Raw genomic sequence first — 14,496 nt, 5'->3', positions numbered from 1 at the left:
CCCCGGAATATAAGGCCCCGAAGCTCCAGGAAAAATAAGACCTCCCCTGAAAATAAGACCTAGCGCATCTTTGGGAGCAAAAATTAATATAAGACACTGTCTTATTTTTGGGGAAACACGGTAAATGTATCTGTGAGGATGGACTCCTCAGCCACCTGACCCTCCCAAACATTGTTTTTCTTGCCTCAGAAAAAAATGCAAACCCGACTGAACACCCTGAAGCAAGAGAGAGAAGAACGTCTGGAGTGGAAACAGGATGGAGAGATGCAAAGCCAGGAATATCTGGTAGGTGCCCATTGTGATGGTCCAGCAGTTGCATCAGTCAGAGTTGGCATCTCTCTGTGTGGGGAGAGTGTCAGCCCTGGTCTATACACAGCACTGCCTGATTTAGCTATGGCTACATCTACACGGCACAGCTCTGGGGGCGACCTGTAGGGTATGTGTAGCTACACAGCACAGTGAAAAGCAGCTGTGTCCACGCTGTGGTGTGTAGCTACACGGGTGAATGAAAGGCTCCAGCAGGGGAAGGCAGTAGAGCTGCCGGAGCCTTTACCTGCAGCAGGAAAAGGCTCCAGTGGCAGGGAGGCAGCGGGACACTACACTGCTAAAAATAGTGTAGATGGGAGAGGCACTGCTTGGGGGTGTATAGAGCCATGTATCAGAGTAGCAGGCGTGTTGTTCTTTTTGCAGATACAGACTAAGAGTACTTGTGGCACCTTAGAGACAAAAACATTTATTTAGTCTCTAAGGTGCCACAAGTACTCCTGTTCTTAGAGCCATGTATGTAGATGTAGCAGATCGTTGACTCACCACCGCCGCGCCTCCTGCTGGTCGTCTGGAAATTAACTCTTTCCAGCACTCAGAGCACCTCCTGCTGGCTGGTGTCTGTTCTGGACCCCAGTGCCCCTTATCTTGGGGTGCTGCCCCACAGCAGTGCCCCCTCAGTCTGGATTTCCTTTCCCAAGGGAATCCCCTCCCCCTATTCCCACCTTACCTCAGTCATTATCTAGCCCCATTTCTCTGAGGCAGACTGCAGTCTGTAATGGCCACTCATCATCCGCAAGGGGGCGAGACCAGCTGCCTCTGCCTATCCCCAGGCTGCACCTCTGCAGCCCCAATATCTACTTAGGCCTTTACCAAGGCCTCAGCCTGGAGAGTTGCCAGGCTGGAGCTCCCCAGCTCCTCTTGCTCTTCCCCAGCACTGCTCTGCTCCAGGTACCCTGTGCTCCCAGGCAGCCAGGTCCTTCCCACTCCAAGGCTAGAGTGAGACTGACTCCGCTCCTCCATTAGCCCTTATATCAGGGCCAGCTGTGGCCTGATTGGGTGTGGCCAAGGCTGTGGCCACCTCCCCAATCAGCCTACCCTTTTCCCCAGGAATGGGGTAGCTGCCCCTCTACAGTAGGCTATCTGTGGGGCCTGTTTCCAATCCTCTGTCCGTTCACGTATCCGGGCAGAGTTCCTCTGGGCGGCATCCACTGGCTCCCTTGACACCTTTGAGGAGCAGTGGGCGCTGTCCGGGGTTCTCTGCTCGGTGTCCCCGTCAGGTTCTCTTCTTTTGACCCTTTAATCGCACTCCTGTCCCTGTTTTTACATTAGTTGTCCCCCGTAATCATTTGGGTTTTAGGTCCTGTGGGTCCTCCCCTTAGGCTGGGGGGAGGATCCTTTAGCACTTCCTGGAACCCAATAGGTACAGTAGGCTATATAGCCAGAGGGTTCAGACTGGCTTAAGCCATGCCTCACCATCTACGCTGCTATTTATGCCCATGTTAGCAGGGGCATATAGTGTACGTCCTCTACATTTGTGTAGTACCGACTTACCTCAAATCACTTTTTAATGTAATGTCTTTATACTGGTGTAAACCTCTGACATGCAAACATTGTAAACCTAATTTAATTTGACCCTAGTGTGGTGTGACTGGACACTGCCAGGTTCCCCTTTCAAAAATTGGACATCTGGCAACCCTAGTCCCTGACCTGTCCTTTCCCTGTTTGTCCCTTCATTATAGGGAAAGATAGACGCTGAGAGGCAGAAGATTGTGTCTGAATTTGAGCAACTGCGGCAGTTCCTGGAGGAACAAGAGCAACTCCTGCTGGCCCAACTGGAAGAGTTGGCCAAGGAAATTGTGAAGATACAGGATGAAAATGTCACCAAACTATCTGAGGAGATTTCCCGTCTCAGTGACTTGATCAGTGAGATAGAAGAGAAGTGTCAGCAGCCAACAAGTGAATTCCTACAGGTGAGACTGTTAGACACCCAGATCCCTGCCCAGGGAAGGGAGAGATTCTGAGTGATTAACTTTGGAGTTTACTAACTTCTTGGAGAGCTCCCACTCCACAATGGAGACTGTCAGCGTGTCCTTTAGCAAAGTGAGGGAAAACAAAATTTGACATTTCTAATATTTCCAGTGTGGAAACAGTTTTGCTGTTTTAAAGGCAGACGTTTCAGGCCTTTTTGATACATCATATATTAGCCGCTTTGTTTTCAGTTTAAACCGATTTTTACCAAAAAATTCCTGGGTTTTACAAAAAGTATTATTCAGGTTTTTCTGATTTTCATCATCCTTTTGTATCATTCAAATATAAAAAAAATAACTTTTTATTAGGAAAATACAATGCATTGCATGAGATCTCTGTATTACGATAATACATTAGTCTGTGTGTATATGCAAAGCTGCCTGGTGAATTAAGAACATATTGTTCTAGAAGATACACACAATAACCAACAGGCAGGCACACAAGCTCTGAAGTGTGTATGCATCTGAACATACTGATAAATCTCACACCCACCACGTACACAAATGGTGTGGCCCAATTATCAAATGTGAATATTTATAGGCTAATAGTTCTAAGTCTGCACCAGTAAACTGTTGGTTCAAATGAAAAGTTTTATTTGGGGATTAGAGATCTATTGTTTTCTTAAACTCAGGGGCGTGTTCTGTTTTGAGCTCTGTTTTAGTTCTGCAGCAAACCACAGCGATGAACAGAATTCAAAGCATTAATCTACTGAACACTTTTCCCCCCTGTCTTTCCATCCAGCAAAACAAACCCCGATATTTACCTAGAAAAATTAATAGTTTTTTGCACTGATTTTCACCTGTTTTTGTTGTGGTAATTTTTCCTGGGAATTTATCAGTGTTTAACTAAAATAAAAAGAGAAAACGAAGGGCCCTAATGATCTGGACGCAATAAATGGCACAACTCCAGTTTCTAGGAAGTAGGAGATTAGGAAAGCAAAGTTCTTTGCAGGTCCTATTAAGAAATGGGAATGAATCCAGCTTCGAGAATTGCATACATGGAGAAAGGCAAACACTCTGACACAGCAGTTGCATGTGGAAGTCAGGGATTCATGTGTCTGATCAGTCTGATGGAGCAAGTGTCATTGACACAGGCAAAATAGAATTTAGAAGGAGAAACCCCACAATCATGGTGCGTGCTTAGGGGCCCCTTTCCATCGAAGTCTGTGAATGGAATTTGAAAGGTGCAACTACAGAGAACTGCATCTAGAGCTCGACTAGGGATGGCCAAGTGAGTCATCCATCTCCAGAGCAGGCGCGATCCCCAGCTTGTGGCTTGTGGGACTGAGCTCTTCTTTTTCTTCTTTCCTCTCTCTCTTCTAGGACATCAGAAGCACCTGGAGCAGGTACGTAGCTCCATTCCGCTCCCCCTTATGCGTCATGATGTTGGAAGGGGATTGGACCCCCCGGGGTCAGATTTTGCAGGATATTTAGACACCTGACATGTAGCGAGGTACTTGGTGGAATTTTCCAAAGCAGCTAAGCGAGTTAGGCACCTCCCATTGCAATCAGTGGCAGTTGGGAGCCTAGCTTGGTTAGGTGCTTTTGAAAATCCCAGGAGGCACCGTTAAAAATCAGGCCTTAAGTGACTTGCCCACGGTCATGCAGGGAGGCTGTGGCAGAGCAGGGAGTGGAACATAGGTTTCCAGAGTCCTCTAACAACCCCTTAACCACTGGAGCATCCTTTCCCACGAGATTATGCCCTTCTCTCTGACGGGCAGCTTGTGGACCCCTTACTCTCTAACTCCCATTTGAGGATCTAGGCATTTAAATACTCCAGAGAGGAGGGCAGTTGACTCACCAGTGGGAGTTAGAGGCTCACAGCGAACCCACAAGAGAGCAGCCTCTGGTAGCTCATTCTCACAAAAGAAAGAAAAGTTTTAGAGAATGTTTGGTTTTTTCCCCTCTAGGTGTGAGAAGGTGAAGTTTGAGAAACCAGTGGCTGTGCCACAGGACCTGAGAGAGAGAGTCGGCGTCTCTTCTCAAAGAAATGTTTGTCTACAGGAGGCTCTGAAGAAATTCAAAGGTAACTGAACAGTTATCTGGGCTCATGCTACAGTGATGGTACATCGAGATGTGCCTCTGACTGTGGAAGGAGATGGACTCTGGCCTATTAGTTCTCAGCTCGTCCCAGCTAGACGTCTTTGTGGGTGGGCTGGGGAGGGCTCAGGGCTGATGCCAGTTCACCAGGCCTCCACTTGGATTGTCTCAGACCCAACCCTGGGTGTTAAAATTGGCCACTCAGAATTTCAGAGACACATAATCACCAGATGTTATAGAAAATATTGAATTTAACCTCCCTGGCTGGGATTTTCCAAGGGACCTAAGGGATTTAGGCACCCATCTCTCTGACAGTCAATGGGAGTTGGCCACCACATGGCCTCAGCCCTTTTGAAAATCCCAGAGTCTGTACCTCAAGTTCCTCCATCTTTAAAAAGGAGGAAATAATGGCCAACCTACCTTGTTGTGGTAATTAGTGAATGCCCCCCAGTGCTTTGAGATCCTTGGAGGCAGGTGGGAGATGGAGAGGTGCAAGATATTATATTTTGGACGATAATTTCACTTTAGTTTGGTCTCGCTGGAAAGGTCTCCCCATTCCAATCTGCCTCTCATCTATGGTCTTTTCCTTTGGGCCATCTCAGAATTACAGCACGGTTCCATGCAGTGCTGCTGTAGCTCTATCGGTCCCAGGATATTAGACAAGGCCGGGGAGGTAACAGCTTTTATTGAACCAATTCCTGTTGGTGACAGACAAACTTTTGAGCTATACAGACCTGAAGAAGAGCTCTGAGTAAGCTCCAAAGCTTGTCTTTCAAGCACAGTTACATTAATTAACAGTAGGAATGTCACCAGAGTCAAGAGAATATGAAATCACCTCTTCCAATCCTTCCTTTCTCTAGAGACCCGGCCCTCTGAACTGACCTCTGAGCCCAAAGGCAGAGAGAAAGGGTGAGGGCTAGATTCACAAAAGGACTCGGGGCTACCTGCCATTTTAGGCACCTGAATCCCAGAATCAGATCCCACTGGGATTCACAAAGCCCCCTGCTCAGCTGCAACCAAACCTTGTAGGTGCCTAAAATCACTCATCACCTCTGTTTTTGTGGTAAATGTTCCCTAGGCACTTATGTTTCTGCCTCTGTGCATGCGCCCTGCAGTTCCAGTCTCGCTGTCCAGACACCTAAGCCCCAGAGAGATACACGAACAGGGGAAAGAAAGGCGTTCCTCCTCCTAACTCGCCTACAGGGCCTAATCTGAGATGCCTGCTCTGAGCACACTTACTGGCTCAGGCCCTATAGGCAAACACTTACCCAAAAGAACCAGGCCCTAGGGAAAGAGATGTTCCCTTATAATATACATCATAGCTCTGTGATTAGGGTACTGACTTGGGATATGGGAGACCACCAGTTCAAATCCCTCGTCTCCCACAGGAGAAGAAGGGATTCCAGCAGGGGTCTGATATAGGCCTCTCTGTTTCCTCTTTCGAATCTGATCCATGGTGTATAAATAATTGAGTAGAGGGACAGGCTTCTGGGTCTCCCACCTCCCCAGGGTGTGCTCTAACCACCTGGCTACAGAGACATTCTCGTGATTTCTCTCTGCCTCCGGCCCAATGAATTATTGATTATCCCCAGTGGAACCTCTCCCCCAGGAGAGCATGTGGGCACCCGGCATCAGAAAATCCTACAGCCCAGAGGTTAGGGCACTGCTTGAGAGGTGGTAGATCCCATTTCAGATCCCTGCTCCCTCTGCGGCACAGGGTTAACTTGAACCAGGGGTCTCCCAAAGGCCAGCTGAGTGCTCCAACCACTGGGGTAAAAGTTATGAGCAAGGTGGGTTTCCTCCCCCCAGGCATCTTGCAAAAAAATGGCACAGTTGCCGGACACCAAGAGAGGGCTCGCAGCTGAGAATCCCACACCGAGGGAGGCACCTACAGTGCTGCCCAGACTCAGTCGCTGGTACTCCCTGAGACCGCCGGGGCTTGGCACACCCCCGTACCTTGGCCTTTCCCACTGGCTGGCGTAAGCAGGGAGTTGCCTAGCATGCTGGCTTTTATGAATCTCATTCCAAGGCGCATCTCTCTCCCCGTTCATGGTACAGATTGCCTGGGTGCCTGACTCCTGCTTTGTGAATCACAGTGACTTTATCGATTCATAGATTCTAGGACTGGAAGGGACCTCGAGAGGTCATCGAGTCCAGTCCCCTGCCCTCATGGCAGGACGAAATACTGTCTAGACAGGGGTAGGCAACCTATGGCATGCGTGCCAAAGGCGGCACGCAAGCTGATTTTCAGTGGCACTCACACTGCCCGAGACCTGGCCACCGGTCCGGCGGCTCTGCATTTTAATTTAATTTTAAATGAAGCTTCTTAAACATTTTAAAAACCTTATTTACTTTACATACAACAATAGTTTAGTTATATATTATAGTGTTATAGAAAGAGACCTTCTAAAAACGTTAAAATGTATGACTGGCACGCGAACCGTTAAATTAGAGTGAATAAATGAAGACTCGGCACACCCCTTCTGAAAGGTTGCCGACCCCTGGTCTAGACCATCCCTGACAGACATTTATCTAACCTACTCTTAAATGTCTCTAGAGATGGAGATTCCACAACCTCCCTAGGCAATTTATTCCAGTGTTTAACCACCCTGACAGTTAGGAACTTTTTCCTAATATCCAACCTAAACCTCTCTTGCTGCAGTTTATGCCCATTGCTTCTTGTTCTATCCTTAGAGGCTAAGGTGAACAAGTTTTCTCCCTCCTCCTTATGACACCCTTTTAGATACCTGAAAACTGCTATCATGTCCCATCTCAGTCTTCTCTTTTCCAAACTAAACAAACCCAATTCTTTCAGCCTTCCTTCATAGGTCATGTTCTCTAGACCGTTAATCATTCTTGTTGCTCTTCTCTGGACCCTCTCCAATTACTCCACATCTTTCTTGAAATGCGGTGCCCAGAACTGGACACAATACTCCAGTTGAGGCCTAACCAGCGCAGAGTAGAGCGGAAGAATGACTTCTCGTGTCTTGCTCACAACACACCTGTTAATACATCCCAGAATCATGTTTGCTTTTTTTGCAACAGCATCACACTGTTGACTCATATTTAGCTTGTGGTCCACTATAACCGCTAGATCCCTTTCTGCCGTACTCCTTCCTAGACAGTCTCTTCCCATTCTGTATGTGTGAAACTGATTGTCCTTCCTAAGTGGAGCACTTTGCATTTGTCTTTGTTAAACTTCATCCTTCACCTCAGACCATTTCTCCAATTTGTCCAGATCATTTGAATTATGACCCTGTCCTCCAAAGCAGTTGCAATCCCTCCCAGTTTGGTATCATCTGCAAACTTAATAAGCGTACTTTCTATGCCAATATCTAAGTCGTTGATGAAGATATTGAACAGAGCCGGTCCCAAAACAGACCCCTGCGGAACCCCACTTGTTATACCTTTCCAGCAGGATTGGGAACCATTTATAACTACTCTCTGAGTACAGTTATCCAGCCAGTTATGCACCCTCCTTATAGTAGCCCCATCTAAGTTGTATTTGCCTAGTTTATTGATAAGAATATCATGCGAGACCGTATCAAATGCCTTATTAAAGTCTAGGTATACCACAGCCACCACTTCTCCCTTATCCACAAGACTCGTTATCCTATCAAAGAAAGCTATCAGATTGGTTGGACGTGATTTGTTCTTTACAAATCCATGCTGGCTATTCCCTATCACCTTACCATCTTCCAAGTGTTTGCAGATGATTTCCTTAATTACTTGCTCCATTATCTTCCCTGGCACAGAAGTTAAACTAACTGGTCTGTAGTTTCCTGGGATGTTTTTATTTCCCTTTTTATAGATGGGCACTATATTTGCCCTTTTCCAGTCTTCTGGAAGCTCTCTTGTCTCCCATGATTTCCCAAAAATAATAGCTAGAGGCTCAGATACTTCCTCTATTAGCTCCCTGAGTATTCTAGGATGCATTTCATCAGGCCCTGGTGACTTGCAGGCATCTAACTTTTCTAAGTGATTTTTAACTTGTTCTTTTTTATTTTATCTTCTAAACCTACCCCCTTCCCATTAGCATTCACTATGTTAGGCATTCCTTCAGACTTCTCGGTGAAGACTGAAACAAAGAAGACATAAAGCATCTCTACCATTTCCAAGTTTCCTGTTACTGTTTCTTCCTCCTTACTGACCCTGTCCTTGGTCTTGATTCTAATGTATTGATAAAAAGTCTTCTTGTTTCCCTTTATTCCTATAGCTAGTTTGAGCTCATTTTGTGCCTTTGCCTTTCTAATCTTGCCCCTGCATTCCTGTGTTGTTTGCCTATATTCATCCTTTGTAATTTGTCCTAGTTTCCATTTTTTATATGACTCCTTTTTATTTTTTAGATCATGCAAGATCTCGTGGTTAAGCCAAGGTGGTCTTTTGTCTTAACCATGAGATCTTTCTAGGTGTCTAAACGTTGGCTGTTGTGATGCTAAGCATCACCTTGCCTAAGTTTCTTTGTGAATCAAGTCCCGTTTTCATGAGGCTATTTTCCTACAAGAAAGGGGGAAATCACCTCTCCTCTGATCTTTTCTTTCTCTAGAGACCCTGCCCTATCAACTGCGCTTTCTGATCTCAAAGGCAGAGAAAGAGGGTAAGTTTTCCTGAGGATATTTTCGTACAACAATTATTTAATTAAAATGTCAGGATTAATTTTTTAGAAGAAGCTTCTGAATTCAAACAAGAGAGGTTTCCACCAATACAGAGTCATGGATTCCAAGGTTAGAAGGAATCATTATATCATAAGAACAGCCAGACTGAATCAAACCAATGGTCCATCTAGCCCAGTATTCTGTCTTCCAACAGTGGCCAATGCCAGGTGCCCCAGAGGGAATGAACAGAACAGGTAATCATCCAGTGATCCATCCTGTCACCCATTCCCATTTTGTGAGGTATGAAAGTGCACATACTATTTACAATTGGAAAGTAGGGTACATTTTTTAGGTCCAAAAATCAGTCTTTAGGGCACACTCAGGTCACATTTCGCTGCTTCTCGCAGTAATTATAAGGACTAGAAAATTGCTCTATTTTTATTTTTTGTATGAAAGACAAGCTTCGCTGCTGGAAAACTTCATTAACACAGAGTGCAGGTTGACCATCAGTGCCCTGTACGCTTCCAGAACGTGAAGGGAATCCATATTTCAAGCTCTGAAAACTGGGAAATAAAGAGTTAAGGAAGCGTCTCCCACCAGCTCCTATGCTATACTTCCCTCTCGCCCTAGTGTCAGGAGCATGGACTCGTGTGCTGGGCTCCATCCATCCCCAGCTGGTGGAAGGTCCCTTGGGGGGAGACCATTCTAAGGCCAGTACTGAACCAGGCAGAGAATCAGGACTGCAGCGGCGGTCAAAAAAGCAAACAGAATGTTGGGAATCATTTTCTGTCTTATTATCTATCCCTTTCTTAATATCATATTGCCTCTCTATAAATCCATGGTACAACTACATCTTGAATACTGCATGCAGATGTGGTCTTCCCATCTCAAAAGAGATATATTGGAATTAGAAAAGGTACAGAAAAGGGCAACAAATGACTAGGGGTATGGAACAGCTGCCATATGAGGAGAGATTAATGAGATTGGGACTTTTCAGCTTGGAAAAGAGACGACTAAGGGGAGATATGATAGAGGTCTATAAAATCATGATGAGTGTGGAAAAAGTAAACAAGGAAGTGTTATTTACTTCTTCTCATAACATAAGAACTAGGGGTCACCAAATGAAATTAATAGGCAGCAGGTTTAAAACAAACAAAAGGAAGTATTTTTTCACACAACGCACAATCAAGCTGTGGCACTCCTTGCCAGAGGATGTTGTGAAGGCCAAGACTGTAACAGACTTCAGAAAAGAACTAGATAAATTCATAGAGGATAGGTCCATGAATGGCTGTTAGCCAGGATGGGCAGGGATGGTGTCCCTAGCCTCTGTTTGCCAGAAGCTGGGAATGGGCGACAGGGGATGGATCACTTGATGAATACCTGTTCTGTTCATTGCCTCTGGGGCACCTGGCATTGACCACTCTATTGGCCTAGATGGACCATTGGTCTGACACACTAGTTATCTATTCTTCTCTTCACTCTGCTCTGTGGAGCTGTCGTGCACCAGAGAAGCCAGGCGACTGTCTCTTCTCAGAAGTATTCAGGGGGTGAATGGAATTTAACAGCGGGGAGTAAGGAGCTCAGTTAGATACATGTATAACTAGATTCTCTAGAGAGCCATGGTCTGGCAAGGGAAGGCTTTTTACTGGATGAATTGAGAAAGGACCCTAATTGCGACCTCCTCTTCCCATCCACTGACCAGAAGCCGGTCTTTTGCCTTCCTCCATAGAGATCCCATATCTGCTTCCCTCTGCAACAAATCCCCAAATCAATAGTGTAAGAATAATCCACCAGGCACATGCAGTGATCATCTGCTCTCTGGACTGGGGAAGGAGGAAAAACTCTGGGGTCTGGAGCCCCTTTTTGGTGCGTTAGAGAATCTCCAGGAGTCTAAATAGCCCCTCTGAAATCAACAGGGGTGTCGGGAGGCAGGCTCGACCCCCACTCCTGGTCCTTACCAGACTAGCTACCACATTAAGTGCGACTAGCGCAGACACAATTTAGTACTTTTCAAATCCATTAGCTGGTGTCCCTGTTAACTTCCTCTTCCTGGTGTCTGCTTCCTCCCCTGCTCTGTTCTATTGCTGGATGTGGAGCACCCCCAGCAAGGGAGAGGGATCGGGGGAGGAGACTGAGATCCCCTCTGCCACTGATCCCCAGGATTGGTGCTACGGCCCCAGCTTTGGAACAGTCTCTGGGAGGAGCCCCTTCAATGTGCCAGACCTCCAACGTCAGCCCACTCTTCCTGCAGGGTAAGCCACGCGGCTTCACCAACTCCTTAGGCTGGACCTCTGGGCCTTCAGCCCTCCTGCCTCACAACATGAGCTGTGTGCAGTGTCTCCAACTGTGACAGACCCCTGAGGGAGACTTCTATGATCTTAGGGAGCAACACACCTCTGTAAGCACCTGCAGCGACACTCCGCCACCACTGTCACTGTCAAGCAACTGGGTTTATTAGTCCACTGCTCTGCACCACAGCACAGGGTTAGCACAGAGAAATGAAGGTTACAGCATAGTCCATTGTTCAAGCTCTGTCTCCCTCTCCATCTGATCTGCTTTCTAAGACTCCCAGGTGTGTCCCTACCATAGGCGCCGATTCTGTAGGTGCTCCGGGGCTAGAGCACCCATGGGGAAAAAAATAGTGGGTGCTCAGCGCCCCCCGGCAGCCCCATGGATCAGATCCTCCCTCTCCTCTCCTCCCACGCGCCGGCGGCCCCGCCAATCAGTTCCTTCCCCTCCCTCCCAGCACCTCCTACCTAATGCGATCAACTGTTCAGTGGTGGGCGGAGGAGCAGGGGCAGGAAGAGGCGGGGTAGGGTGGACATGTGGGGGAAGGGGTGGAGTGAGGGTGGGACCTGAGGCGGAGCAGGGGTCAAGCAGCACCCAGGAAGTCCGCTCCTCTGCTCCCCACTGCTTCCTGCAGCCAAGACGTAACTTCCGCTTCACCCCTCCCCCACCTCTAGTCCTTTGTTCCCGAGCTGGGGCGATGCAGCTCAGCCACAGAGGCGGGGAAGTCCGTAGCTCTCCCGGGTGCTGGTTGCTATGTTTCTATGTCCAGGCAATTTTCACCTTCCTCTGCAGCACATGGATGCGGGTGACATCCCAGGATTGTTTGGGGGTATCTCACTGAATCATTTCCCTGCATTGTGGGGCCTCGGGCACTGGTACCTCGGTGCCTCCACTTCTCTGCCTGTGGCACATAAATAGTCCAGTCTGCTGTAGGCTGTCCTGCTTTGGGCTAATGTTGGTTGTTGGGGTAGGTGGGTGCTGGGTGGGGTTGGTGGCCTGTGATATACGGGGCTCAGATTAGATGACCTGGTTCCCTTCTGGCCTCAGACTCTCTGACTCTCAGCACTGGAGTGGTTTAGCCTGCACAGAGGTGCCGACTTCCCCAGTTTCCAGTGGGTTGCTTGACCCTCACTCTGCCCCAGATCCCGCCCCAAGCCCCCACCCCTCCCCCCACCTCTTCCTACCCCCACAGCTTCCCCTACCCCTCAGAACCTCCTACCCACCTCTGAACAACGGATCCGTGGCAGGAAGAAGGCGCTGGGAAGGAGGGGGAGGAGCTGATTGGCGGGGCCCGTCAGTGCGTGGGGGGTGCTGTGGGGAGAGGGGGAGGAGCTAATCGGTAGGACCTGTCGGTGGGTGCCAAGCACCACTATTTTTTTTCTGTGGGTGCTTCTGCCCTGGAGCACCCATGGAGTCGGTGCCTGTGCTGGGTGGAAAGCACCCCTGAACTCAGATGAGGTGTTTATGCATCTGGACAGGAAGGGCATCAGGGTTAGCAGCTGAGTAAGCGCCTGGGTTAACTCTGCAGTGAAGACAGACCTTAACACTCTCCTTCTGTCTCTCTCTTCCCTCTTGCAGTGCAGGCCACTCCTGATCCAGACCTGGCAAATCCCTGTTCCATCGTGTCCACAGATGAGAGTGTGATACAGAAATACCAAGGCGCGGGATACTCAGTGCCACAGAACAGGTTTTATCCTGCTGCCTGTGTGCTGGGCTATAAGGGCTTCACCTCAGGGAGATGTTACTGGGAAGTGGAGGTTGGGGACAAAGATGAGTGGGTTTTGGGCATTGCCAAAGAGTCTGTGATACTCGAGGGAGCGATAAGCTGTACACCGGAGGAGGGGATCTGGGCTTTGCAGAGTACAGGGAATGAGTACTGGGCCCTCACCTCCCCTAAGACTGCTCTGGACCTACGTCGTAGCCCCAGTAACATTGGGGTTTACCTGGATTATGAAGAGGAGAAAGTTACATTTTATGACATTACATCTTCTGGCAAAGAGCCAATCTTTACTTTCACATCCTCTTTCACTGGGAAGATCATCCCCTTCTTTGGGAGCCGGCATGTAGAATATCAGAATCTAGGCAGTAGTGGTCCCTGGAATGCACACCGTAGAATGGTACAGCTAAGCATGCCAGTAAGTTATCACTTTCAGGCATACCATTAAGACCTGTGACAGAGGAGCAGGGATCCGAGTGATATGAGACAGCTAAAGTAGAGCAAAGACATAGGTAATATATAAATTACAGCTATCACACTTTGCCATTCTAATCACAGTCTTGCCAGCCTCAAGCATTCAAAAACTGTGTCAGATCCCCCAGAATCATGAGATTGGCTTAAACATCTTTTTACATTTTGTGTTATTTTTCTTTGCTTTCTGGTTTCCCAGCTTTCAGGGTGTTCTTGTTTCCGGTTTTCAATCTTTGCTACACAAACATGAAGGCTGGAAATGTATCTGTAATATAATCTGAGCTCCCTCAAATCTATCTACTCCAACAGCTGGGACTGTAAGAAAAACACTGAGTGCTGCGAGACTCACAATAAAATGGTGAGGGAGAACAAGACTGACTTGCTCAGCATTATACTGGTGAAAGGAGTTTCTCAGCCCTCTTACATGCTTGTCTCTGTAACTCTGGGATCCTCCAGACACACACGAACTGACCAACCAGCAGACACTAGGAGCCACTCCCAGGGTCACAGCAGAGCCTGCCTGTCTTAGGGCAGGTCTACACTTAAAATACTACACCAGCACTGCTGCGCCGCTGTAATGCTTAAGTAAAGACGCTCCTACGCCGACAGGAGAGCTTCTCCCATCAGTGTAGTTAATCCACCTCTGTGAGAGGCGGTAGCTATGTCCAGGGGAGGAGCTCTCCCGTCAACGTACCGCTGTCTACACCGGGAGTTCAGTCGGTATGACTGCGTTCACTGAGGGGTGTGGATTTTTCACAGCCCTGAGCGATATAGTTCCACTAATGGAAGGTTATAGTGTAGACCTGGCCTAACTTGTGACTCACTTAGGGTCATCCATCAACGTCCTCTGCTCTTTTCTTATGAATATAAGAAACATAGTGGTGTTTCCCTCTCCCTCCAGTTCCCTAGCTCAATGCTCCTATTTTGCTCTGTTTGGTTATTTGGATGCTGTAGATTCAAATGAGTAAATTCACAGAATAAAGTTTATTTCTATCTTCTGGCCTTGGACTTTGTCCCAAGGGTATTAGATCTGTATGGCTCTGTCCTGAAACATTAGACAGACCCACGAGCAAATCCCTTGAAGGGGCTT

The 14,496-nt window shown here is 47.8% G+C and overlaps 1 protein-coding gene across 1 annotated transcript in view; it reads left to right on the top strand.

Annotated features, from left to right (window-relative positions):
- Window positions 1-13,942, top strand: part of LOC112121688 (zinc finger protein RFP-like) — a 20,022-nt gene extending 6,080 nt beyond the window's left edge. Inside the window, exons 2-7 of the mRNA XM_026662284.1 lie at window positions 190-285; window positions 2,007-2,237; window positions 3,618-3,640; window positions 4,205-4,320; window positions 8,881-8,931; window positions 12,797-13,942. Of these exons, the coding sequence (XP_026518069.1) occupies window positions 190-285; window positions 2,007-2,237; window positions 3,618-3,640; window positions 4,205-4,320; window positions 8,881-8,931; window positions 12,797-13,383 (1,104 nt within the window). The 3' untranslated portion in view covers window positions 13,384-13,942. The remainder of the gene's footprint in view (window positions 1-189; window positions 286-2,006; window positions 2,238-3,617; window positions 3,641-4,204; window positions 4,321-8,880; window positions 8,932-12,796) is intronic.
- Window positions 13,943-14,496: the final 554 nt, after the last annotated feature.

This window comes from Terrapene carolina, unplaced genomic scaffold (assembly GCF_002925995.2).
Source record: "Terrapene carolina triunguis isolate 2854851 unplaced genomic scaffold, T_m_triunguis-2.0 Scaffold25425, whole genome shotgun sequence".
In the NCBI taxonomy this organism is placed as follows: Eukaryota; Metazoa; Chordata; order Testudines; family Emydidae; genus Terrapene; species Terrapene triunguis.
This window is presented reverse-complemented; position numbering and strand designations above follow the sequence as displayed.